The 24,231-nt window shown below is 49.8% G+C and overlaps 1 protein-coding gene across 4 annotated transcripts in view; it reads right to left on the bottom strand.

Annotated features, from left to right (window-relative positions):
* LRRC20 (leucine rich repeat containing 20) overlaps positions 1-24,231 on the bottom strand; it is a 98,695-nt gene that overhangs the window by 17,647 nt on the left and 56,817 nt on the right. For 3 of the 4 annotated variants that reach the window (XM_036998929.2, XM_036998928.2, XM_036998930.2), the window contains exon 4: positions 14,908-15,075. The exons of the other annotated variant lie outside the window; for it this stretch is intronic. In XM_036998929.2, coding sequence (XP_036854824.2) covers positions 14,908-15,075 — 168 coding nt within the window. The remainder of the gene's footprint in view (positions 1-14,907; positions 15,076-24,231) is intronic. 4 annotated transcript variants of the gene reach the window in all.

Genomic DNA, 24,231 nt, shown 5'->3' with positions numbered 1-24,231 from the left:
AGACACCATCCCCTCTGCCCCACTGCCCAGACAAGAAAGCCCCTTTGCACTGGGCTTTTAAGAGATAGAGTCATTTCACAGCGTATTATAACCCCACGTAACACAGAAGGAAACCAAGGCCCAGGGGCCCAGCAAAGGAGGCTGCTTCTGGGAACCAGTACCTGAGGCTCTATGCTAGATGGTTCCTCACACTGACCCATTTTGCATATAAGGAAATTGAGCCTCAGATTCTCAGTACTGACAAAGATTCTTTAACTCCTCTCTGGGTCCCCTAAACTTTTTAACAAGGCATGACTTTTGTGCTTGTGTTCATCCCTCATTGTCAAATTTTAGAAAGAATCTTGCTAAATTGGTTTAGCCAGAATCCTCCACTCTATCTAATTGGGTCCCGCATCCTCCACCCCCTCCCACGTGATGTCTGATCACTCTCTGCCTTCAGAAGGAATCCTATGAGGTCAGTTTAGCTAGAATGCCCCACCGCTGATGATTCCCTTTTGGTAATTTCCATCTAGACCCCCTACCCTGCTCCTTGGCTGTAAATTCCCCCTTGCCCATGCTATATTTGGAACTGAGCCTAGTTCTAAACTGAGGTCACTTTCCCCTTATTGCAATAGTCTTGAATAAAATCTGTTTTTACTGCTTTAACTACTGTTCAGCTCTATTTTTCTTTGAAAGTTCACCAAGTCAGTAAGTGAAGACAGGATAGTTCCTGATCCCAAAGCCCATGTGCTTCATCCCATAGCACAGAGGGGTCACGCCAAGGCCAGGGCCAGTCTCCTTCCACTGGCCCCTTAGCCCCCAGAAGGTAATCGCATAAAGCAGGCTTCACTGAGCAATCCACTAGGGCTGGACCCAGGCTGAGGGTGTCATAACTTCAACTGTCAATACAGCCTCCCTTCAGAGATGGGGGCTGAGGCTCAGAGCGGCTAAGTCACCCCATCTCCCCACTTGCCACTGGGACCACTGGTTCTGCTTCAGTTTCTCCAGAAAGGGTTGAACTAGGACTTTTCTCTCTCTGGACTGCATGACCCCTCCATTCTTCAGTCATGGAGGCCAGCAGCCTGCACAGAGCAGGAGGGTCTCCCTGTGATGCCCCTGCCGCAAGCTTGCTGGGTATGGCACAAAGACCAGCTGCAGCCCAGCCTCAGGGCAAATTCCTGCCATTCCAGGCCTGCAGAGACCAGTGCTGCCTGAGCTCTCAGCCTGTCACTGCCAAGTCTGGCACGGAGCAGCTGCTCGGGGTCTGTGGCGGCATTCTCCAAACCGCTCTGCTGCAGGAGTGATGGCCTTCTCAGGTGCAAAGCGGGGATCAGGGCTATTTCTGTCTCCTGATTTAATCGCTAAAGCCATTTGAACAGCTGAGAGGAAGAAGCAATGGGGCCACCAGCCTGTGTCAAAGTTGGCAGAATCAACAAGCCAGAGCAACCAATTCAGCAAGCAACAAGCCCAAGAGGCCAACGAGGAGCTTCTGGTAAAGCTTAGAGTAAGAACATTTATGCTCACAACATCCTGACAAGAGGGGGAGATGGCTGGAGGGTGGAGAGGAGGAAATGGAATGATCTGCATTTTGTAGATGGGGAAACTGAGGCTTGGAGAGGTTAAATGAGCTTCCCAAGGCCACATGGCACATTGGTGGCATGATGGGAGAAGCCAGGTCTTTGGACTTTGGCTCACCTGGAGAGGAAGAGGGGCCTCAGCTATTCCCTCTCCTGTGGGTCATGCTGACCCTCCTATTCTAGCTGCTGAGCCCTCTATTCCAGTTCAAAGGCCACCTCCTATGTCACAACCTTTGGTCCCCATCCAAACTCTTGCAACAGTTTATACCAGACTTGTATCATGCATCACAATCTGCTATCTGTGCATATGTGTGCTCATTCTGCAAATGCAGTGCTTCAGAAACTATTTGTTGGATGAATGGGGCAATGAATGAATGAATGTTTTACCTCCTGAATTGGATTTTAAGTTCCTTCAGGTGCAGGATCACCCTGGGCACACAATGAACCCACCAACACTGCCTGATTAAGCAACTCTGACCAAAGTACATTTAACAGTTGGGCCCCTTCCTCTGGCCTGACTCATTCTGTACACACTTGCCAGTTAGGGCTAGGCCTCTGTGGACCAAGGCTATGAGAGATCACTGGCCCTTTAGCACCAGTAATCCAATTTAGAAAGTGAGAAAATACTTTTCTTATTGAAATATCATTGATATACAATCTTGTATAGGTTTTAAATATACAACACAGTAGTTCAACAGTCACACATATTAAATTCTCACCCTGACTAGTGCAGTTACTATCTGTCAACATAGGAAGATTTTGCAGAACCACTGACTATATTCTCCATGCCATACTACTATTCTCCATGATCAATTTATATTATTATGATTGGGCCCGTTGATGCCCTTCACTCCCTCCACTCATCCACCTCAATTGCCCTTCTCCATGGTAACCATCAGTCACTTCTCAGTGTCTGTGAGTCTACTGCTATTTTGGTCATTTTGTTTTGTTTTGGTTTTAGATTCCACAAATAAGTGAAATCAAATGGTATTTGTCTTTCTCTGCCTGGCTTATTTCACTAGGCACAATACCCTCTAGTTCCATCCATATTATTGCAAATGGCAGGATTTTATTTTTGGCTGAATAATATTCCACTGTGTATATGTACCACATCTTTATCCATTCATCTATTGATGGACACTTAGGTTGTTTTCATAACTTGGCTATTATAAATAATGTGGTGATAAACATAGGGGTGCATATATCTTTCCAAATCAGGGATTTTGTTTTCTTCAAATAAATTCCTATAAGTAGAATTACTGGGTCTTTGGTATTTCTACTTTTAGTTTTCTGAGGAACCTTCACACTGCCTTCCATAGTGGCTGCACCAATTGACATTCCCACCAACAGTGCAGGAGGGTTCCTTTTTCTCCACATCCACATCAACATCAACATTTATTATTTCTTGTCTTTTGGATAGTGGCCATTCTAACCAGTGTGAAGTGATATCTCCTTATGATTTTGATTTGCATTCCCTAATGAGTAGCAATGTGGGACATCTTTTCATGTGCCTTTTGGCCATCTGTATTTCTTCTCTGGAGAAATGTCTGTTCAGGTCCTCTGCCCATTTTTTAATTGGGTTTAAAAAAAAATTCTTTATATATTTTGGATATTAACCAGAAAGAGAGAAAATATTAATGAGCAATAATCACCCATGTTCCACCATCTAGAACCAATCATGGTTAATATGTTGGTATATGGTCTTATCAGTTTTTTAATATGCACATGTGTATATGTACATACATCTGTATTTCAAAAATAGCCTCCCAGATACTGTGAGATTAATATATTTTTCTTAATGACATGTTGTAAACATCTTTTCAGGTTACAAGTTGGTCACATTATTATGGCTATTTTGACTCCTGTTTCTATTGTTAGACATTCCAACTGTTAATATTATTACAGATAACTATTAAAACAACAAGAGCCTACCAGTCCATAAGGCATTCCAGAGCTACTTCATCTCTTTCAGCCTGTGACTGCAAAATGTAGGATATGAGGTTCTAGAATCCTTTTACGAAGCCAAGATAAAGTTCCTTTGACTTTCCTGTGGCCCACAAGCATTTGGTGGTGGTGGTAATGGGCTTCAGTTTCAAGGTCTAGTGTCCTAAGTGGGGACTAAAGCCAGAGCAGCCACGGCAAGGAAGGACCCCAACCTGGACTGAATACCACGAACGCTGGTACCTGTGGGGCACAGTCCACTGCATCTTCCTATCATTCTACAAGGTGCCAGCCAGTGACCCCATGCCCTGTCTGACCCTCCTCCCACCTGTGCAGATGGATCCAGCCTGCCTCCCTCTATGGATAGCCTTCCCAGACTCTCGTCTGTATTTGTAGAACCTTTAAGTAATCAATAATGGCAAAATTAGAGTGGGCAGTATGTAGAGAAAATTACCACCCCAAGGTCAGCTTGACTTCATTAGTCATTAGCACTACTGGCTGGCAAACTTGTTTCATGCCAGTGGGACCCACTATAGGCAAGATGATGAAAATGGTCACTCCAGAGCACTATTTTTCATTCCTGTGGCACCAACCGTCTAAAAGGACACTGAGAGGAAGAAGAGTTTGGGCCCAGGAAGGTGGCAAGGGGTACTGAGTGAGCTTCCCAGAACAGACCAGTGACAGAATTCTGATTCCCACTTTGGGTGGGGCTGGGCCCCATGACAGGTAAGGTCCCGTCTGGGATTGGGATCTTAGGCACTCCTAACCTGGTGGCCCAGGGCCCAAGTTCTCTGACTTCCTCGACAGCTTAGAAATAAATCATGGCACCCATAGCACCTATGCCCTGCCCCCAATGGGAGTGCACTAGAGAGATTGCACATGCCTGGCTGTCCCACTTCTGACCTGAATGGTCTCTTTTCAGCCAGAATGCCCGATTTTCAGGGCCTTCACATTCTCTGTCTCTGTCCCCGAGAATCCCAGCCAGCTGAGTGTGGAGCCTGCACCTTCGGGACATCTCCTTACAATGGCACCTCGGGGGCTGTGTAAAGATGCAGAGGAGCAGCGCCGCAGCCCTAGTGCCTCATGCCTTGTGCAGCCTCTGGGAGGCTGCCTGAGCCTCCCTGGGTGGCTGCAGGCACATGCATGTTCAAGAATCCAGGCTGGCCTAGCAGCTGGTGCTTTCCGCATATCTCAGCCTTGACACAGCTCTTGGTGCTTGGAGACCTGAACTAAGAACATGGATGCTGTGCTGAGCTGAGCTGCGCTTCATGCCCCCACTCCAAATGCCACAGGAGACAAGCAGGCAAACTATGGTAACCTGGATGGACAGGAGACCATGCCTGTCACAAGAGGGCTCTCAGGCCACATGCACATCCACATTCCTCCCTCACAGCTGTCCATGAAGCCTGAAGGGTCTGTCCCTTCAGAAGGCTTGGAGGGCACCAGGAGGGGGCAGTGACTGCACCTCCCCCAACCCGCAAATCCCTGGACTGAGCATGCTGGGGGTGGGTGCTGGCACAGGAGAAAAACAGATGTAGCCCCTGCCCTCAGGCATGACAATCCTGCAAGCTGAGTACTGCAGCCCTCAGGGAAGGCTGTGTGGATCAGGGGGTCCAAGTGCCCTCCAGAAAGAGAGGCCATTCGGGAGAGTGGAGAGGGCAGAGAGTCAAGCCCTAAGCCTCGGATCTGTCATTTCAAGCTGTGCAAACTCAGGCAGGCCCCTTAGCCCTTCGGAACCTCAGCTTTCCATTTGTAAGGCAGTCTTCTGCCTTGTGGGGCCACAGGGGCCAGCAGAGAGAACCATAAGGTGCTCCCTGAGGAGGATGGGTTACTGAAGGGTAGAGAACGCAGCAGGCACCTATCATGAGGATGGGGAGCCCAGAGTGTCTGAAGAATCCACTAACACTCCGGAAGACTAATCCTAGAGACACTTTTTAACTTAAGTACAAGCTGCAGGAAAAGAGAAAGGAGGAGAAAAGCCCACTACAATTCCCTCTTCCATGGACGCGCCTGGCTGGCAGCATGGGTCGGCTAATGGGCTTCGAGTGGGCCCACAGCCTTTGGCTGCTGCACGCCCCTGGGTCCACTATGCAGTCAAAGCTGGATCATAAAAATTCTCTTCAGAAATAACATGGTCTTAGTGGCTGCTCTGGAGACAGCCAAAGAAGTGACTTGAATTGCCTGGCATTTAGCTCCCCAGTCAGATCTCCTATCCTTGCTCTCCTGGGCCCATCCCTCCACCCTGCTGAAGTCTCTGCTCTCTCCACCTCTCCTCCTGCACTCTGGCGGCTGAAAGGCCTGGGTCCCATGCCACTCCCTACCCCCAAACCCAGGCTGCTCTGGGCCTCTTCTGGTTCCTCCAGCTGTTTGGTTAGATGCCCCTGGGAGGGTCTCAGAAAAGAATGACTTGGGGTCACTTCTCAAGTGCCTGCTATCCCCTCCCTCAGAGCTGGCAGGCATGCATGTACCTTACACTTGCAAGAGGACTAGAACTGCCTCACCTGTGTTTGCCAAGTGTATGGAAGTGAGGGGTGGTAGGACATGCAGGTGACAGGAAAAATAATTGTCTCCCCACAAAGGTTCTTCTCCTTGGGGTGGGGGTGGAAGTGCAAATGACTCCTTGCTTGGAAATTAAGGTTGCTGATACCAACTTTACAAATCTTTCTGCTCAGGTCACTGTCAGCCTCTAAATCCTCTTTACAATTGGAAAAAGAAGAAGAAAAGCTCTTAAGGGAACCATCAGGTAGGAATGAGTTAGGGGTGCAGGGCAAGGCTCAGACTGTCACCAGCTGACTGTTCAGAGGGAAATCCAAACCCAGTGCCCAGGGGCGGGCAGCTCCACATTCCCACAGTTGAGCTTAGATCTATTGTTGGAGCCCCAAATTCTGCTGGGGGCTGACCACTCAGAATCCTCTGGAAGACAACTTAGAAAAAACTTTTTTGACCAGGTGATGCTGTCCTGGATGCTGTCGCCCACTGGTTAGCCTCTGTCCAAAGATTTATCAGTGTCCCCTACCATCTCTGTCCTGGCTTCCAGGTAAATGCAAAAAGAGGTCCAGTAAGCTGGAGGGCAAGGAGTGGAGGGGAGGGCAGGAGGGGAGGCTGAGCGGGCGCATATGGTCAGGATTCCAAGTAGACTGAATGGCAGAAGGACCAGCAGATGGTGGGAAGTGATCACAGTGAACCCTGATTCCAGCCCCAGAGAGTGGAATTGTCCTCCCAGCTCTGCAGCAGGGAGGAGATGGCAGATCGCAGAGGTGAGCTGACTTGCTCATGTTAATGATGGGAGTGGAGCTTTAGACCCATGGCTTTCCTGCTATAAAACTCTGAGAAGCTGAGGGAGGGGAGGGAGCACTGGAACATGGTCAGGGCTGGGTAGAGTCCAATTCAGAGGCTCTTTACCCTAAAGGGGGCCACATGTCATAAGGAGAAGAGTGAAGGAGACAGAAGAGGAGTCGGCCCTAACTTCTGCTTTCGTATCACTGTGAGGATCTATCTCCCTTTCTGTGCTGCCCAGAGTGAAGACAGGGAGACAGGCCCAAGGAAACACTGAGAAGCCTTTCCTGCTCATGGCTTGAGCTGCTTCTTTGGTGCAGGGGAAGTTCTGAGGGCAGCTGGCTGGCACTTACAGATCCAGGCACCTGCCCTGGCAAGCTGGAGAGGCCTGAGTCCCCCATTATGTCACTGTCTGGTCTACCAGGAGGCTGGGCCTTGTGTCAAAAAGCACTTGCTTGGGCCAAGATTCCCTCGCCCTTGGCATGGTTTCCCTTAACGTGAGATCTCACTAGGAATGGGTCTTTCCTTTAAAGCCTGGCAGGGCTTCAACTGCCCACAACCACAGATTAGTTAAACCCCTAGTGGTGCAAAACAGGAAATAATGGAGCTCAAAAGATGTAACCAGCCACATTTCATGTGTTACTTTTACAGCTCTGGGCAGAAGCTATGGACAGAGCAGCTCACTGCTGCTGGAGGTCACAGAGCATACCACTTATGAATCCACACTCAGATTACACCGTCGCTGTCCCCAACAGAGCCCGGCAGCCTCATGAGGAAGGCGAAGGAGGGCATAGGCCAGCTTCTCTGCTTTTACCTGCCTTAGGGACTTTTGGCCTTTGGTGGTAGGCAGGGAACTATGGAAAATGTGTTTGCTAATCAGCCCCTTGTAAAATATCAGCCAGCAAGGTCTCCAAGTGTGACCCCTCCTGGGGAGAGCTGCTTTCTCTGCAACTGCAGGACTCCCACCTGAGCTGCTGGAGGCAGGTGGGAAAGCTATCCCCTTGTGCCCTGCCAACTGGATATGGCACACTGTTTTGGGGTGCCTACCAGACACGTGGCATCCTGCACCTGCTTCTCCATGCAGCTACCCACACCCTCCGCCTCCATCAAATTAAGGCCTGGCAGGCTTTGGAGCACCAAAGACCTGGGTTCAAATCCTGCCTCCACAATGTTGTGCAGGCTGCTTAACCTCTCTGGGCCTCCCTTTCTGGCTGTCAAGGGAAGATAACACCACCTATCCAGAAGGGAGGCTTGCACAGATTAAATGAGATAATGGAGCTGTGCTAGGCATCCACAACTATTAGATTTTGAAAAGTCTGTACACTTTTATCTCTTTAGATCAAGTAGAGCATATTTCCACTTCTGCTCCTCCAGGGTTTCCTCTGTTTAAAATCCATTTCCTACTATTTACAATAGCCAAGAAATGAAGCAACCTAAGTGTCCATCAGTAGATGAATGGATAAAGAAGATGTGGTACATATACACAATGGAATATTATTCAGCCATAAGAAGAAAACAAATCCTACCATTTGCAACAATATGGATGGAGCTAGAGGGTATTATGCTCAGTGAAATAAGCCATGTGGAGAAAGATAAGTACCAAATGATTTCACTCCTCTGTGGAGTATAAGAACAAAGAAAAACCTGAAGGAACAAAACAGCAGCAGACTCACAGACTCCAAGAATGGACTAACAGTTACCAAAGGGAAAGGGACTAGGGAAAATGGGTGGGAAGGGAGGGATAAGGGGAATAAGGAGCATTACAATTAGCACACATAGTGTAGGTTGGGGGCACAGGAAAGGCAGTACAACAGAGAAGACCAGGAGTGACTTAGTACTTACTACGCTGATGGACAGTGACTGTAATGGGGTATGTGGTGGGGACTTGATAATGGGGGGAATCTAGTAACCACAATGTTGCTCACGTGATTGTATATGAATGATACTAAAATAAAAATAAATAAATAAAAATAAATAAAATCCATTTCCTGGGTTCCAGTGAAACAACTAGTACTGAGAGTCTCCTCCTGTCTCACCAAAGGAACAGTGGGGCTGTGCTGTGGAACAAAAGGACGGTTCCTTCTGGCTCTCACTCCTCCAAAAGTTCTCTTCCGCCCATGTCCACGTGCACCACTCACTCAGCCCTTGGTACACAGTGTTCTTCTCATCCCACTGACCACAGGTAAGGTCTGAGAGCAACCAGGGCCTGCAGAACCTCTCACTGGGGGGCAGCTTGGCTGAGCCCCCAAAGTGAAATAAAGGAATGGGCTGCCCCCATGGTGGAGATCAGTTTATTCTGTGAGGCTGAACAGTGATGTGAATGCCAGGAGAACGGGATCCTGAGGTCCTGGTGGGCACTTGTGCCCCAGGCCAGTGGGGCTGGTGGAGACACCACATCCTGGAGGCTTTCCTCTCTTGCTGGAGGCCAGAGTGAAGCTCTGGCTTCCTGTAAGGATCTGCCCTGCCCCTGCCTGCCCAGGGAAGGGAGAGGGTGCTGCGACACAGCGCCTGGGCCCCCAGTGATGCCCTGGGCCAGGCAGGCTCCAAGTCCCCACGTGGCCCCCATTTCCATTCTTGTATCCCAGGGACAAGGGTCCTGTACTTGTGGAAACCTTATGTTTGTGGGTTGGTACCATGCCCAGACAAACTATGATGAAAGACAAAGGAGGGTAGGCGGGTGTGAAATATGAAAGGAGGAACCGGTTGCCACAGATGATTCAGCAGGCAGAGGAGGCAGGGCCAAGCACTGACTGGGAGCATATGGGGACAGGAAGAGAAGATGTAGAGACGTCAGTGCACATAGATTCTCAATCAATAACCCCCGGCACCAACCTAGGTCACTTGTTAAAAATGCAGATTCCTGGGCCCCGGCCACAGAAATTCTGACTTGATAGGTCTGAGAGTGGACTTGGGAGCCTGCCTTTCTAACAAGCACCCCAGGGGATTCAGATGTAGGGTCTTAGGTGTGTACCCTGAGGAATTTGGTGAGGCTGAAGGAGAAGCTTTGCTTGGGAGGATGACAGGGACATCAGCACAGCCAGTTGCCCGAGACGCACCTGGTGCCTCAGGGAAAGACCCCGGAGCAGCATTTCTCAGCCTGTTGTGCACAGAAATCCCTTGGGGATCTTACTCAGGTGCAGATCCTGCTTTGGGAGGCTAGAGGTGGAGCCCAAGGTTCTGCATGTCTAACAAGCTCCCAGGTGATGCCCAGGCTGCTGGTCCGGGCCTGACACTTTAAGAAGCCAGAGCCTCAGCAGGGGTTCTTAAACATCAGCACACAGCCGAATCACCAGGAGGGGAGGGCTTGTTCAACAACCCCCCACCGCCCAGTTTCTGACTGAGGAGGTCTGGGAAGGGGCCTGAGAACGTGCATTTCTAACAAGTTCTCAGGTGATACGGCTCATCCTGGAATCCCACTTTAAGAAATACTGGCCTTGACAGTAAGAGGTAAAACAGTATGAGGACAGAATAAAGTAGATGCAGCTCAAAGCATCCCTACATAACACAGACACTATGCTTTTTCAAATATTTATTAAATTCTTAATAAGAGGGTGTTTTCCTGTGATATCCTGCTTTCTTTGGAACAGTGGATACGCTGGGGAGAAACCCGCAGAAATTGAGGGCTACAGAAAGTTAAATTCTAGCTTAATCGAAATATTCTCCTGCTAAGCAAAATGATTTTCTCTTCACCCCCACATGCTCCAGGAATCTGCTGAGTCGCCATGCAGCGTCAAGTACTTGCGAACAAGCAGGTCTTCATGCTGCTCCTGCCCCCACCTTCAAGTCATGTGACAGCTGCTGGGGAGAAAGAGCTGACTTCCTAGTTTTGATGAGAGGGACCCATCATGTCCCCACTGTCATTGCTCATAAAGAAAATGCCTCTGGCTCCTCTGACACCATCTCTGGGCTCTCCTGTGACTGCCACCTCACAGTGACACATGGACATCACCCTTGGCCTGGGAGTCCTCCCTGGCACCTGTCTTATCTAGTAACTCAGAATCTCTTGCACTCACACTTCTCTTCCTGGCTGTAAGGACCTGCACCTCACTCATCTTTGTAGTCCCTAATTCTCCCCAAGGACCCAGGAAGTCCTTCCCCAAGCAGTCTTGTTTATCAATACTTGGAAGCTTCTGGCTTGGAAAATATAGGGACCATCCCATATCCAGAAACTTGTAATTCACTGTTGTCTGAATTGCAAATCCTTTTCTCCTTCTTGGTAGTGCCTAGAAAAAGTGACCATGTCCTGGCAGGCTTGTCCCCAAGGACCCAGGAAGCCTCCCATTGGGATGGGGACACCTGTAGCTGTGTGTGCACCAGGGGACAAGCTGGGGAGGGAAGCGGTCCCCTGATCTGCACTACTCTGTGTTCACCTGAACCTGGCCCAGACCTTAGGCTCGTGGGACTTGGCCAGGACTTCCTGACTGAGGGCGCAGGCTGTGGAGGGCTGGTGAGGATGGATGGGGTAGGGACTGGCTCTCTACCTGGCTCCACACTCAGGTGAGTAGAGAGCTCACTCCCTCAGTCGAGGCCTCACTGCCCATCCTCACTCCACTCCCACCAACCAGCCACCAGGAAAATGCAGAGTGGTGGTGACACAATGGACAGAGACATGGGTGGAGATGAGAGGACGGAAGATTGTGGTGTAGCCGGGACACAGGATGCCAGGCTGGCAGAGAACACCCCCCCAAATCTCTGCAGGACAACTCATAGGAGTAGCTTTCAATGCTTTTTTCATTATGACCCAGAGTAATAAATACATTTTTACACCATGACCCAGTGCATATGTCATGTGTGTGTGTGTGTACATGCACACTGTAAAACAAAGCAGCATTTACCATGCTCCAAGGAATGCATGCCATCACATGCTGGTCTCAGTCTACTGATCTGACTTCCTAACTCATCAGCAGGTCATAGCCAGCAACTTGAAACAATCTGCTCTTTCGTGCCTCAGTCACTTTAGGGGGCCTCCCAGGCTTCGGAATTCCTGCTCTCAACCAGCTAAGCACCTACTGGATGCCAGACACCAGGCTCAATGCTGGGTGCAGCAGGGAGCAGGGCGGCTCCAGAGCTCAGGGGACATGGAGACCATACCATACCCACAGACCACAGGATATTTGTACAAGGTGGCCAGCAAAGAGGCCACCACATGTTACCCAGATATATGACCTGAGGACATGCAGCTTCTTCTGAGCAGCACAACTACGGGCAGCTGGTATCAAGAAGCAGACAGAAGTGTCCCTGCCTCTCTCGTGCACAATGCCTATTCCAGTCCTGTCGCTTCTCCCCTCTATGGACTGGAGCCCTGACTCCCCTCGTCAGGACCCAGAGAGTGAAGGACAATAGGTAGCAGCACTACTCAGAAACCAGAAGGTGATGGAGTTGGCCTTGGCACCTTCCAGAATGCTGCAGGCCTCCAGGTCTTCCTGGGGCCAGTCTGGGGGCCCCTACTGGGGAGGCCCCTTCAGAGCAAGCCTCCTTGGGCTGAAGGTGGGGCTGTTTTCAGAGCTGCCTGCTCTCTAATTACTTGAGGCTTCAAGGCAATTCATGTATCTCAAATTTATTTCTCAAAAAACACTACAAATTTCCCAATATCCCCTGAGGGCTCTGAAAGGGAAAAATAAGCGACTCTTCAGGCACCCTAAGCTCGTACTACAATTATCATCATGAGATCCTGCAGATCAGCTACAACCGGTGAGTAGTGCAAAATTATTTCCATAATGAAGGGCTGCGCAGCCTCCGTCCTCTTCTCGCTGATTACAACCCTTCTCCCTCCACCTGAGCTAGGAAGGCCTGAACCTCCCATTGGTTTGGGAGTTAGGAAGCAATTCAGAAAACCAGGAATGGATCAAGGAAAGGTAGAAAACAGAAGTGGGGAGACTCTATCAAGAGAACAACAGCTGCCTCCGTGACCCATCTGGAGGGATGGGAGAACCCCAAGGCCTCCCGCAGTGACAGCCCCTGGGATTCACTGAGCACCTCTGGGAGCTGCTGGGCACTTAGGGAAACCAGAATTGTCTGCTGAGCAGGGGTGGTCCCCTACATCTCCACATCCCGCAGGCCTGGCCCAGACTGGGCAGCACAGGGCTCGCTCACAGCTTGAACTGACTGGGAACTGCAGCCCAGTGACTGATGTCACTTTTATCTGGCCAGGTGTGCAACAAACATTTGACCTTGAAGGGAGGGGAATCTCTTAGAGCCTCAGTTACTGTATCTATCAAATGGGGACGATCACTCTGTTGCCTTAGGACTGTGCATGAGCATTCTTGGTAAATTGTAACATGCTTCCAAGTATAGTTATTACTGTCACTCTGCTGAAAGACAGAATGAGTCACAATAGTGATCTTTGCTCTGGGAGCTGTTGCTGCTGAGGGATACTGTTGGCCTTGTGGCAAAGGAGGGATTAGGGCATGTGCCACCATGCACTGCCACTTTGGGGAAAGTCACTCCTGTACTACACTCAGTCAGCATAGATGCCCACTCACCCCACAACCCTGCCTGGGGGAAAGCCACCTCCTGGGTGGGCTGGGAGAACCTCTGTTTGAAAGCAGAGAAGAAGCTAAGGCTCAGAGAGGTGATGTGAGTCTTCCCAGGAAGCCGTGAGGAAGTGCGGAAGCCGATGGCCAAAGCCTGTCCTGACCTGCCTGCACCTCCATACCCAGCTCTGGTCTTGGCATCAGCCTGCAGGAACCTTGCCGGGTTACTGCCCATTTGGATAAGCAGCAAAGCAGTGGAGGCACAGGAACACCCTCAAAGACTATGAGGCAGGGGAGGAAAGGTCCACAAGCAGGGCCTGCCACGAAGGAAGGGCTCAGAGCAAGACACTGGGTGGTCAGGGCAGCACAGTGAAAAGGTACCTTGGGCATGTTCCTTCCACCTAAAGGCAGCACCAGGGCCCAGGTGACCAGGGGGGCCAATCCAGGGGTAAGCCACTCAGGGACCCTGGTCTTGGAGTCCATCCCCACGGCCTTCCCAGATGCCAGGCGAGGGATCCCAGGCATAGAGCTGAGTTTTAGAATCACATACTCTTGTCCTGGCACTACTGCAGGTTCACTGTGCCACCTGATGTACTCTCCTAACCTCTCTGAGCCTCCATTTACCCATCTGTAAAAGAAGGGACCTAGAACCACAGTGGTTAGCGGGCCCCACCTTCCACTCAGCCAGGGCCAGCGTCCTGCCAACAGCATCCCTCACAGAACCATCACTCACCACCACATGAGGCAGGCTGCTCTCCATCAAGCAGCTCAAAAACCACTAGAGAGCTCTTACTTTTAATCAAATGGCATAATAGCTATGAAAGGACTTCCAAAAATAAAAGCACAACCAAAGGGGGTTATTACTGACACCACCAATTTTAGAGTCAATGTCATAGGTGGAGAAACTGGGGCTGGAGATTGGCTTCCAGAGCACACCAAGGCAGCTGGAAAGAGCCGAAGAGGAGGGGTGCAGAGGGAGCCTGGTGAGTGCTGGGTCCTGGAGTGTGGGGGGTGGTTAGACAAAAGCTGGAGAGGATGCTCAGGTCCTGATGAGACCAAGAGGTATGTAACGGCTAGAAGGGAAGCACTCACTGGGGTCTGTTGTTTGCAGAGGGCACATCTCAGACCAGGATCCAAGACTCTCCTGTTGCCTAGGGCACATGTATTTGTACTAGAAGGCACAGAGATGTTTTGACACATGCTTTGCCTCATGGCCCTGCTTAATAATGGTGAAGTGCTTTCTGTGAAGGCCAGGAAGGAGGGCAGGGATCAGGGAGTAAACATGTACAGAGTCTAAGCTGAAGGGTCTTAGAGACAGCCTAGGCTGGCAGATGGAGACAGGAGACAGACAGCTGTGGTCCAAGGTGGCCCAGCTAGTCAGGACTTGCTGTGGAGAAAGCTGATGCCTTCTCCCTGCCAGGTGAGAGCTAATGTCCAACTCAGCCCCCAGCAGTGGCAGGGCCTTGAGCGGTTACCTTCCCAGGTGCAGTGCCTATGTTTAGCTGTCTCGTTCCAGGAAGCCCAAGCCTGCCCTCATGTCTGTCCAAGTCTGACTCCAGGGCCCCATGCCTGGGTTCTATAAGCCCCCTCAGGAAAGACAGCTCAGATGTAGAAACGCAGAGAGAGGGACGGGCAGGGGATGGTGGGCTGGCTCCACTCACCCACGATCTCGTTCTCTTCCAGGTTGATGGTCTCCAGCGCTGGCAGGGTGGTGAGCTGCTCAGGGAAGTCGTGGAACTGGTTCCGGGACAGGTCGATGGCCTTGAGGTGCTGCAGGGCGCTGACCTCACTGGGGAGGCGGTGCAGAAAGTTCCCTTCCAGGTGGAGTTCTGCGTGTAGGCGAGGAAGAGAAAGGACAGGAGAGAGGGAGCAACCTAGAGACCACAGGGACTGCTGGCTGCCCCTGGAGGAGACAGCAGGAAACCCCAGGCTGCCAGGAGGGTCCCCACAGGGGCTGATTCCAGTGTATGCGAGAAAAGGCATAGCTCCTGCCACTGCCTGGGGCCTGCCACCCATCATCCAGCTGGGCTCCCTGCTTTGGTCTTGGAATGAAGGCTCCCCTAACAGAAGCCTGGGCCCAAAGGTCAGGATGCGCTGGCAACTCCCTCAGACAAGGCCTCACTCCAAGCCTTGACAGAACAGGTCAGCTTGGGCAGCCCATCTGAGGCACACCACACTTCAGCACCCTCCCTGCTCAAGCAGCCACCAGGGGTGGCTAAGCTTTCTGTGTGACATGACGCTGCTCCCTTGCCCAGCCTCAGGTGGCCAGATGAGTGTGGTTTCCTGCCCTCAGAGCATCTGATCTGAAAGCTGACCAGCAGCTGGGGGGATCCCTCTGTTGGGAATCTGGCCAGGGCAGTGCCAGGCATGGTGGAGGCTGCAGCTAAAATGCTGTGTTCCACAGAGAGAAGCTGGGAGGGAGCCTTTGGGGGCCCTGGGCAAGGACAGGGATGAGGGGCAGAAACCAAGAGTCAATGGGGAGTGGGGAGGCAGCATAATGTAGGACTTAAGAGTGGGGATCTGGGGCCCCCACTGCCTGGCTCAAACCCAAGTGGGCCTCCTACAAGTTTCACTCAGTTACTTAGGTCCTGTAGGTCTTAGTTTCCTCACCTGTAGAAAGAGTCTAATAATAACACCTGCCTCAGATGGTTGTTGGAGGGTTAAATCCATTCAATGGAAAAAGCACCTGGCTTGGGGCCCAGACGCAAGTTAAATGCTCTGATATATGCATTTAAGATTGGCACTGCACAGTAAAATGATGGGTGGTAAAAGTCATGCTAATAATTTATTTAAGTTTTCCTTACTTAGAAGGACATTAAATGGCAAATGAAAAGCACCATGGCACACAGAGAGAGACCACAGAAGAAAGGAAAAAGCTTATTATGGTCCTTTAGTGGCATTTTGCTCCTACTTTCTGAATGAGAATCTTGCATTTCCGTTTTTGCACTGGGCCCCATCAATTACATAGCAGGCCCTGCTCCTCCCTCTGCACTCCATGGTACCCGCTCTTCATCCCCCATGATGCCACCCTGAATTGGGGGAGATGAGCTGCTCTCAGGTCCCAAGAGCCCCTGCTAGGGTTGTGCAGTGAGGGCAGAGCCCCACTTGGAGAGCCCTCTGCACCCACACACACCTGAGCACTAGCCATACTGCAGGTCCCCTGCTCTTGCATACTGCGGCTCTGGCGGGTGGGAACAGTAGCTGATTCCTGTTTTCTCCTTCCATACAGCTCCCTCTGAGGGGCACCTTATAGTCGCTCTGTAAATATTTGATGAATATGACTCTTCTCTCCTTAGGAGGCAGATATGTGATGCAGGGGTCCTGGCCTGCCTCTTATTTTCCCACTTTCAGGGAAATACTGAACTCAAGGCTCCATCAGCAGAACCACAACTCGCCCCACACAAACCCAAGACCCCTCCAGTAGTCAGGTTCTTTGGTAGCCACGCCTGAAGCCAGAAAATGTCCCTACCCACATTGGTTAGAATGTCACAGTGTTGGGAGGGACACTGGAGAACATCTAGCCCCCAAGCATGCCTTTGCCAGACAGTGTTTCATCAAATACTCTGAGCACGTTGCTGCCTCAGGGTCTTTGCATTTGCAGTTCCCTTTTTCTACAATGTTCTTTACCAAAATATTTGCAAGGCTTGTACATCACTTCATTTGTATCTTTGCTCAAATGTTACCCTCTCCAAAATAGGATCCTCTCCATCAGTTTCTGTCCCCTTTCCCTGTGATATTTACCTTCTTGGCATCATTGTTACCTAACACAACTTGTTTATACATTGTCTGCCTCCCCCCAGGATGGAAGGGATAAAGATGGAAGCTGCATGAGGTGGGGCTTTGCCTCTGTTTTAGAAAAGTGCCCACAACTGCCTGGTACACAGTGAGTACCCAATAAACATTTGATGAGTACACAAATGAATAAATGAATGAATTTGAGTGTGACCCTTACAATTTTGCCAAATTCTATTTTACATATATCATTGTTTTTCCTTAAATTGATTTGTTCTTTTTCACTTAGATAAAAATGGAAAAAATTGTTACTGCTTTCCCTAAAATTATTCAACTCTTACTGTACGCTATTGCCAGGTGAAGAATCTGGGCCCCAGGCAGATCTACGCCAGTGGAGATGGGTGTGGAGAGCATATTCCAGATGCCCTCCAGGGGGTGGCTGCCTTGAGAGGTCTCTCAGAAGCCACTTCCCTAGAATGGACATTTGCTCTCAGACGAGAACATGGCCCAGTCCCCCTGGCTGCTCGCTCCTGTGCGGAGTGTTTCTCCAAGCCCTCGTCTTCTGGAATGAGCCTGCCTTGCTCTGTTGGTCTGGCTGCTGTGACACTTCCAAATCCCCGGTTCACAGCCAACCTGCCAGTGAGCCTCTCATGAGCCACCCGGGGAGCCAACCTGGCCTTTAGAGGGCAGCATCTGGGGATCACAGGGCATTTTCGAGGGCACAGCTCCATTTGCTGAGCTCGGCGGCAGGCGCCACTCAGTGCTATGCGATGTCCTCAGCTGTCTCGGCTGTCACCAGGTTGGTTTCCGTTTCCCTCTGGGTCCTCCCTTCCTGGAACTTGCTGCGTCCTCCTGGCAGATCCCGTCTGCGGGGTTACGCAGTGGACGGCCCCACGCAGACGGAGAGGCCCCTCAGCCTCCTCCCATGGCTTGCAGTAAGAGGCTGTATGGGGCGGGCATGACAAACGCAGGCTCGAGCCTGGTGTCCTCAGGCTCAGATTCAGACTGACACTTCCTGACTGTGTGACCTTAAGCAAATTGTTTATCTTTAACTCTGTTCCCTCATCTGTAAGATGAGAACAGTACTAGACCTTCCTATAGGATTGCTGTGAATTTAAGTTAATTAATACATGAAAAAGGCTTTAAGCAGGTAGGCACAAAATAAATACTATGCAATCTACATATGTGAGCTACACAGAAGGATGGATGGACAACAGACAGGCAGATAGATACCGTAAAACAAGCATGGCACCTAGTGAATCCAGTAATCCAATTAGTACTGACTTACCTACTAGACTTGTATTTCTAACCACCCCAAACTTGGGCATAGAAGAGAAGAAAATGCTCTTTGCCTGAAACTAAGAATAAAGCTTTCTGCAGAAGAATCCTGCTGTTGTTGCGTGCTGTTCTTGCCGGCGAGGACGGGGCGCGCGACAAGTGGTGCCGAATCCCGGGAACCAGAACATCACCGGCACAGGGAGGACCCTTCAGACATCTGGAGAGGATTCAGAACTGCAGGTCAGAAGAAAGCCCGGAGGGGTAAGTTCCGAGAGGCCCCTGCTTTTTAGGATAATGGTTGATGGTTCTCTGTAAATAAGGAGGCACCATGGGGAATGCACCGTCATTAGTCACGGCGCTGCAGACAGCTCTCAAAGAGTGAAACTTGAAGGTCTCCAGCAAAGTCTTAGGATCTTTTGTGAAGGAGATAGACCGTGTGGCCCCCTGGTTCATTTGTTCAGGGTCCCTCTCAATCCCGAGCTGGGACAAACTGGGGAAAGATCTTGATAGAGAGGAGGAGGAGGGTAGCCTGAGGGGAGGCACCAGGCCCCTCTGGAAACTGATTAGAGCTTGTCTGCAAGATGAGAGATGTGAAAAGGTAATAAAAGAAGGTCAGAGAGCATTGACAGATATCCAAGAGAGCATGTCAGAAACGGAACGGGAAACAGAGAGCGCGCGCGGCCGAAAAAAGGCCACAAAAACGAAGGTAAAGAAACCTCAGAGTGAGGGAGAAAGCCCGCCTAGGGCAAAAGCGAAAGAGCCCCGAGAAGCGAGTGACGATCGCCTCGGAGAAAATAGTAAATACCCCTGGAAAGAGTTGAGGGACCTCCAACTCTCCAATAGGGAATCTGAGGAGGAATTAACGTCCGCAGAGGAAGGGGAAGAAAATAAAACCGCAGAGTGTAGAAGTAAGGGAACCAGCAAAGTTGAAAAGCGGACCAAGGAAAAAATGAAAGCAGGGTGTCCCCCGACGCCCTTTGCCCCGCCACCTTACGTGAGTGGCGCACTCTCCTTTTGCCACCCAGATACTCTTCAGGCAATTAGACAAATGTTTCCTGTATTTGAGGATAACGGTGTACGCTCTCACCAGCCCCTGAGCCATAAACAAGTTAAGGAGTTAGCAGAATCCGTTCGGGCTTATGGAGTCAGTGCTAACTATACCATGGCACAAGTTTAGTAAACACAAAACTATCCCTTGCTGCTTCAGATGCCTCCGCAGGGTCCTGAGGCCTTTGTGGAGCAGGTGTGAGGAGAAGTATTAAATACTTTCACTAATCTGCCGAGTATCTTTCAGGAAACTGGTCCCAGGACTTTGATGGAGCACTAGAAGAACTGCGGCGAGAAATAATCCACATCAACTCCACCCGTCTAGATATCTCCGTAGCAGAAGGACTCTCTTCCTAGTTCCTCAGAGCTCTCCCACGTCAAGGAGTGGGCGGGCATGGCTGGGATGGGCGTGTTCATGCTTGGAGGTCTCATGCTCCTACTCTGGTTGTTATGCAGACTCCGCAATCAACATAAGAAGGACAAGGTGATCCTTGCTCAAGCCCTAATGGCGATAGACATTGGCGCCTCTTCCCAAGTGTGGCTCAATATGCTTAAGAAGGAAGCTCAGCTTTAGCTTGAGGTAGCTCTTGCACCCTGAGCCCATGTGGCACTGCACCAGGCCCGAGTACCTCAATGCTTAATCACAGCTTTCTTTAAGAAGCTCATAGTGCAAGAGAGTTGAGAAAAAGGGTCCAAACCCTTTGTACCAAGCGGTCCCAACGCCAGCCAGAGGATGCGAGGCAAAGCACTGCAAGAGGTCTTGGACCCCTCTGAGAGGCATGCCTGACTGCATAGGGGTAGATGCCCAGAACCCCTCTCCAAAAAGGGGGCATCAGGAAGTATGATAGAGGTCAGGCCTCTGTCTCCGCCTCTGCTGGCAAGTTCCGCCTTGAGCTTCTGTTAGACAAAAAAGGGGGAGATGTTGGCAGCCGCGCTCAGAAAATAGCGCCCCATGCAGGGCAGCCGGAAGGCCCCGAACTTCCTAATGACAAATCATCCCACACCACTAAACTACATGCTAATTGCGCCTTGGCATAAAGACCAATGAGACCCACCAAATGGTTATGCTAATAAGGCATATGGAGCCGCACCAACCAAGTCAGAGCATGAGAACTATATAAGCAAGCCTCTCCTTCCCCTCTGGGTCCTGCCCAACTCATTTGTTTCACAAAGAGCTGAAGAATAAAGCTTTCTGCAGAAGAATCCTGCTGTTGTTACGTGCTGTTCTTGCCGGCGAAGACGGAGCGCGCGACATTTCTAACCACCCCAAACTTGGGCATAGAAGAGAAGAAAATGCTCTTTGCCTGAAACTATAGTAAACACAAAACTATCCCTTGCTGCTTCAGATGCCTCCGCAGGGTCCTGAGGCCTTTGTGGAGCAGGTGTGTGGAGGGCCGAGCAGCGGGGACCTCATAAACAGGGCCTCAGCATCACACAGAGTGCATGAGTCTGCAGGTGGTCCCACAGCCTGCTGGCCTACACCCTTTACACTACAGGGCCAGACCCCACAGCTCGGGGGGCAACAAGGGTAACTGCTGATGAGCTGGGAAAGAGCATTTACTTACACGTTCAGAATCGTTACTTAAAAGAAAAAAAAGACAGCCTTTTATCAAATCTTTTTGGGCCTGAGTCTAATTACAGCCCCAAAGCAGATCAGAACCCTAGAGGGGGCTTCTTGGGGCCTCTTAGGAGCTTGCCTCCATGTGCAGCCTGCATAGGGGCAGGGAAGCCAGGACTGCAATGACCCAGAAGGACCCAATGCTGACCACAAAGTATGTGACAAAGGGGCTGGTGACAAAGGAGACAGAAGGGACAGGTATGAATGTATGAATGTTTACTGAGTGACATTATATGCCAGGCAATGTATTCATTAGTTGTTTGTGAAATCTCATATAATCCTCCCCCAAAATTCCCACCCAAATTTATGGATGAGTGAAGTGAGGCTCACAGAGGTCACGTAACCTGCCCAGGGTGACACACACATAGCAGATCCACGCCTGGTGTCATATGTTTCCATGTTCCTTGAAATCCACAGATAAAGGAAAGGGGAAGTGGAAAGAGAGCCCCATCTCCTCGGGGAAGTAGGGTGGGAGAGGGAGCCATCCAGCTGCCAAGATTGGAGCAGGGCTGCATGGAAAGATGGCAGAACAGAGCCTGTCTGAGAGGCTGAACACACCTCCACATGAAGCCCAGTTTGTATGTCCACAGGACAGAAGACGAGCTGAGCCACCTGCTGGAGAGATGTGCCCAAAATCAGCTGGGAGCTTCTCCATGGCTGGGGAGCTGGAAAGCTTTTCATGTGACTGATGTTTTAATAAATACTTAGCGTGACCTGCTGGGACTCTTTCCCTGCTGTTCAATAGCTTTTCTCTATGTCTCCATCTTGCTTCAGCCATGACTCAAAGGCTCTGCAAATCTCCTTCCCTCATGTGCTGCTAGAATGAACACTGCCCTAAGGCTTTTGCATGATCACACCCACTCCTCTTGCAGCTGGGAGAGAAGTAAGAGGGCAGGGACCCTCTCCCCAGAATGCTCGCTCAATACATGTTCCTTAAATGGGGCCTAGAACCAGTGAAAAGTGGTTACAGAGTCAGTGGATGCAAAGACCCACCACTAGTCAAATCCCTGCTTAGTCTCTGAGTCAGTCATCCTAGGCAAGCCACCATGTGTCCATGGGCTGGGCTTTCCAGACTGTAAAACAAGGAATGTCCCTTCTCTTTCCTACACCTTATGAAAGGAAGGAATTAAATGCTTATTGAGCACCTTCTATATGCCAAGTGCTATATACACATCATCTCCTTTAATTTTCGCAGCACCTCAGAGGTAAATTTTATCATCTCTTTTTTTTAGAGATGAAAAAACTTGGGGTACAGAGAAATCAGATGGTTAGCCCAACATAACACAGGAAGTAAGAGAGGCAGCTGAAATCTGAAACTGGCTCCAAAAGCACTATGGGCTGCCTCCAAAAGGGAAGACAAAGCACTTTTTAAGCAGAGTTGAATAGAGACAATGATGGCCCTGTGAGTGGAGAGGCTCAGAGCCTGATAGACCTGTGGAAGGCTTACCCTTTCAGACTTTACAATCCAATGCAAACTCCCTACATTCTGCTGCCCTAGGTGTAAGTGAAGACTGCTCACTCACCCAGCACAGTTAATTAAAAAGTACAAACCAAACAAGGCATTCCTGCCTCCAGAAATGTTTGTTCAAGAACCACGCTGAACAATAGGCTCTTCTTTATGAGCTACTTTGACCCTTATGACTTTGCAGTGGGTCTGGAATCTGGTGGGACCCCATTCTGGAAAAGGACAACACTCACTCCTATGAAACTACAGACTATCTGCTGACTAGGCAATCCATCCCAAAGGCATAGCTCTCAGTCTGGACTCCTTGGGTCAATGTTCTCAGGAACAGCAGGCAGGCTCTGGAGATGACTACACAGGTGACCTGTTACCTAGTAATAAATACACCGAAGCTCCTTGAGCACTCATAAAATGCTGGTACCCTTTTTTGAGTGTCTACCATGTTTTACCTCAACTTAACCCTTATGACGACCCACTTAAGTGGGTATAGATAGGATCCCACTTTACAGATCAAGATGTTTGAAATGGCACAGCCAAGTTCTGACCTCAGGCCAGCCTGGCTCCAGGGTCCAGTGGCTCTTAGCCACTCTACTTATGACTTTCAACACCCTGACACACACAAGGCCACTTGATTTTAGCTAAGCAAGAATAATGCTTTCAAGTTTATCTTGAAGAAGCTTCAGGCAGGTGCACTGCTTAAAATCAGATGTTGTTGCTGAAATCTGTTATCACCAATGGAGATATTTGTTATCACTGTTTTAATATTTTTTGCACATAGACTTGCTTGTGCTGAAGCAATTTTCTCAAGAAGAGTTGTCCAGTCCTCAATCCCTAATGCAGGTGGCAGGTAGCCTAGCATTCAGACATAAGAACAGTGCTGATATCTCTCACGGAAACCAGAATGCTATCCCAACTGTAAATACAAGATTTTGTTGTTTTAAGCCACTGAAATTGGGATTATTTGTTCCTGGTGCAAAACTGGCCTCCTGTCCTCACTGATACATTTATTATTTAAATGTACTTTCTGCTTACAAAAGTGGTGCATGCTCATTCTAAAAATAGAGATATCACAAAACTATAGAACATAGAAAAATGAAAATCCCACGTATTTCCACCCCTAAAGCGGACCAGTGTTGTTTCATATGCATTTTTCCATATTTTTCTATACACATACTAATGGATGGGTACATGGATAGACAGGTATTGTTTTAAAAAAACAAAAATGGAATCATAATTTATGTGCTCTTTTGAGAACTGCTTTTTCCACTCAATAGAGCTTAGGCAGCTTCCCAAGTCATTGCTTGGTGTATCCTTCTCCAGAGATCACTGCTCTAAAGATTAAAAGACTTAGGACACAAAACTGCCCCCTGCCCCAGCTTCATATTCCCAAGGGAAGGCTGCTCTCAGAGGCCCACACTTGTTTTTAGCAGAAGGCTCTAAGAAAAGGCTCAGCTGCAAGGAGGACCTGCCTAAGGGCAGCCTCTCCCCTAGCGCAGCTTTTCTGAGAAGCAAAAGGCACAGAGGGGATGATAGCTGGGCCGGCAGGGTTGCACCCTGGGCATTCAGCTCCTTAACTGCATTAGAGTTATCAAAAAGGCCGCCCTGAAATGGGAAGGAGAGGCTTACCATTACTGGCTTCCAAGGCAGCCCAGATGTGCTCTAAAGATGCACTGTTAGCCCACTGCAGTCAATCAAGCTCCTGCTTCATTAAGAAAGTGTTTTAAGTGATGAGCTTGAGTGGGGCAGGGTTTTCAGAACAGACACCTTCTGCTCGATGTCAAAATTTAGCTCAATGGGTATGGGTTTTGTAACAATGATAGCTAACATCTATTGAGCACTACTATGTTC

The sequence above is a fragment of the Manis javanica genome, chromosome 7 (genome assembly GCF_040802235.1).
Source record: "Manis javanica isolate MJ-LG chromosome 7, MJ_LKY, whole genome shotgun sequence".
Classification (NCBI taxonomy): domain Eukaryota; kingdom Metazoa; phylum Chordata; class Mammalia; order Pholidota; family Manidae; genus Manis; species Manis javanica.
This window is presented reverse-complemented; position numbering and strand designations above follow the sequence as displayed.